The sequence below is a fragment of the Papilio polytes genome, unplaced genomic scaffold (assembly GCF_000836215.1).
Source record: "Papilio polytes unplaced genomic scaffold, Ppol_1.0 DF821289.1, whole genome shotgun sequence".
In the NCBI taxonomy this organism is placed as follows: Eukaryota; Metazoa; Arthropoda; class Insecta; order Lepidoptera; family Papilionidae; genus Papilio; species Papilio polytes.
Genome location: NW_013527915.1, coordinates 4,868,004 through 4,870,899, shown reverse-complemented (window position 1 = coordinate 4,870,899; position 2,896 = coordinate 4,868,004). Strand labels below are relative to the sequence as shown.

At 41.6% G+C, this 2,896-nt stretch overlaps 1 protein-coding gene across 1 annotated transcript in view; it reads left to right on the top strand.

Annotated features, from left to right (window-relative positions):
* Positions 1-2,896, top strand: part of LOC106109142 (Ca(2+)/calmodulin-responsive adenylate cyclase) — a gene marked incomplete at its 3' end in the record, with an annotated part of 37,535 nt that overhangs the window by 32,612 nt on the left and 2,027 nt on the right. The window contains 4 exon segments of the mRNA XM_013290546.1: positions 748-920; positions 1,762-1,985; positions 2,303-2,581; positions 2,791-2,896. The exon segment at positions 2,791-2,896 is cut by the window's right edge and continues 6 nt beyond it. Of these exon segments, the coding sequence (XP_013146000.1) occupies positions 748-920; positions 1,762-1,985; positions 2,303-2,581; positions 2,791-2,896 (782 nt within the window).

Below are 2,896 nucleotides of genomic sequence, written 5' to 3'. Positions count from 1 at the left end.
TGTATAATCTTCTGTTCTGTTCTTCAATCATATACAGTTAATAGCGGATGCGTAAACCGAGCATGAACATACAGACCTACAACATGCGATGACAATATTACGTAACATTTACAACACAAACAGTTCAATGTAGGTTAGGAGACTTAGAACCTGGTTGAATGGACAAAAACCAAAGGCCTCGTTTCTACTTCTCCCACAGTTTTGGTTTTCGCTTAAGAAACTTGTTCATGAAACGCATTGAAACGAAAATTCCGATGCTTTTCATATGAGTGTCGAATGATAACCTCGCTTAATGGTTTTCTAGTAGTTAGTATGACTTTTGAGTGGTATAAGAACTAAATATGTGGTGCTTTTCTATCGATCTCGACGACTTGCGTCGAGGCTTTCTCACGAGTACTACTGAAATATTTTCGCGAGGAGTGTTCCTACACACGCCGCTTTGCACCTAACACTACTTTTATAGTATCTATCACTGGTTGAACCTCCCGCATCCTCTCCACACATAGCCCACGTTGAAGACGTGCTAGTTGCCAATCTCTCCTCAAATACCCTACTGATCCGTTTAAGCACATTTTTACTACTGTATCTGTGATCTCAAAAACGTATTGCTTATTCAAATTTTATCTTATATTTTCCAATGCCGATCGAAACCGAAAAAACGCTTAATCCTTCGTAAGTAATTCCGTCTCCTTCTTTACAAAACTCTTGGTGTTTTTTTCTTTGATACAATGAATCCGCGCGCGGCAGAACACCGGCGACTAACATGCGATGTCTGCTCGTTGTTTTTCAGATAATCCGACCTTGGACTTTAGTTCCACAACAAATGCCCGATGAAACAGTAAGCGCAGACAAAAAGAAAGATGTTGTTGTGTATTATTGTTCTCCCCCGTTGGGCGAGCGCAGTGTCGCCCGTGCGATAGGTACTCGATGTTGTCTATGAGCACACACTCGCGGCGGCCGACGCCGAACTCCGCACCTTTTGTTCCAAAACTAAACGTGATCGTGTTGAGGACAGAGTGCCACAGCGACGCGAGTATTCATACACACTACCACTCTCTCTGTCTCTCTCTTATTCAACTAATTCGCTTTCGAATTGTAATACTGTAATTTTCTTAAGATTGTTTTTTATTGAATTTTGATTGAGAATAAAGCTGAACGCACCGAAATGTGTTTCACTCGCTGCCCTACGCCACCCCGCGCACAGCATGGCATGCTCCTCGCCTAACTTGCATGACTCCTATGATATCTTATACAACATAGTTTTATGCTTGATAGATTTTATTTTTAATACTGCTTTAGTTTTAGTATTTAGTTATTACAAATTTATACTGATATAGACTTTAGATGTCAAAAAAATAAGAGGTCATAAACAGAATCTTAAAAATTAATTCTAAGAAATTAATGTTAGTATAGCCATAACATGAGTATAGAAACAAAATCTCCTAGGTTATATATGTTTTAAGATTTTTAAATGTTTCTGTTTACAATTTGTGTCTCTGTTCTGTTCATACTTTATTCTATTGCTATTTTAATAATGCGATGCTGCTTCGGACTCTGGAACTTTTCCATTCTAAGGTCAGTTTCAATACTGAATTGAGCATGACGGCCCGGCATGCAGTGGACCCGACGTGTTCCCAGTGTCTCTGTTTACCTACAATTGACCCTTTCTGTGACGTCACATTGTTACTATTTAGCCGATTGATGTTTCTCCCTATACCCAATCGATGTACCCGGAATCACTTAGCGTGTATAAAAGATAAGATTTTAATTTTTTTGACCGATTTGTTATAATTCAACAGAATAAAGTGACAGAGAAATTCAAGCGACCTCTGAAAAAGCGGCACTCGTCTGTGTACCACCAGCCGACCAACCGCGTCAACAAGTACCTGGCGCAGGCGATAGACGCGCGCTCCGTGCACCGCGAGAAGGCCACGCACGTCCATCTACTCACGCTCTGCTTCAAGGACCCTGAGAAAGAGGCACAGGTAACATTGATCTGATCTTCCCACTTCCATCTGGAATAATCGGAATATTGTCTGTCTGTTTATTCTATTTGTAACTGCTGTAAGTATGTATTTCAATCAATAAAAGTAGTAGGATTGAATGTGGATGACTACAAATAGAGAATCAAACAATGTATGGATGGTTTGTGAGAAAGAGGACATGCTTAAGAAGAAAGAATGAATTCAGATGTATGGAAGAGCAACATATAGTTTGCCGACCCTTCGTAAGGACAATAAGGGCAGGTTCATAATGTAACCTTTTAGTTCACTTTGAAATTAGAAACAATATTGTATTCCAGTACCGGGCGTCAACCGACGGAGGATGGGCGGGGTCTCTGGGGGCGGCGTTGTGTGCGTTGGCGGCGGGCGGGGTGCTGCAGGCGGCCATACTGCCGCGCACCACCATCCTACTGCTGCTCTTCGTGACCGCCTTCGCCTGGTCCGCCGCCGTACTGGCCCTCACCCTGGCCGCGCGGCTGAGGCTCATACCCTGCGATGTTTCCCGACCATTCGCACTAAGAAACGCTATAACGACCTTTACGATTGTCCTGGGTTATGCTGTTGGACAAGTTAATGTGGTAATTATTTAACCAAACTATTTTAAGTGTATTACATGGCTAATTTTCTTACAAAAATCTTATTTTTTCTTTTAGAGAATGAAAACTGTGTAATTTGTTTTACGAAAATGAACTTTTGTTAAGGAAAACTCACTTTTCACACAAATTTTAGAACTTTCTCCTACATTACATAGCTCCTTTATTAAAAATGTGATTGTATCATGTTCCAGGTGACATGTCGTGAGATCGACGTGTGTCGGAACTTAACGGAGAATGTGACAACGATGTCCGAGATCCGTGAGCTCCGCGGAGGGTTAGCAGCTGCGTTGTGGTCTG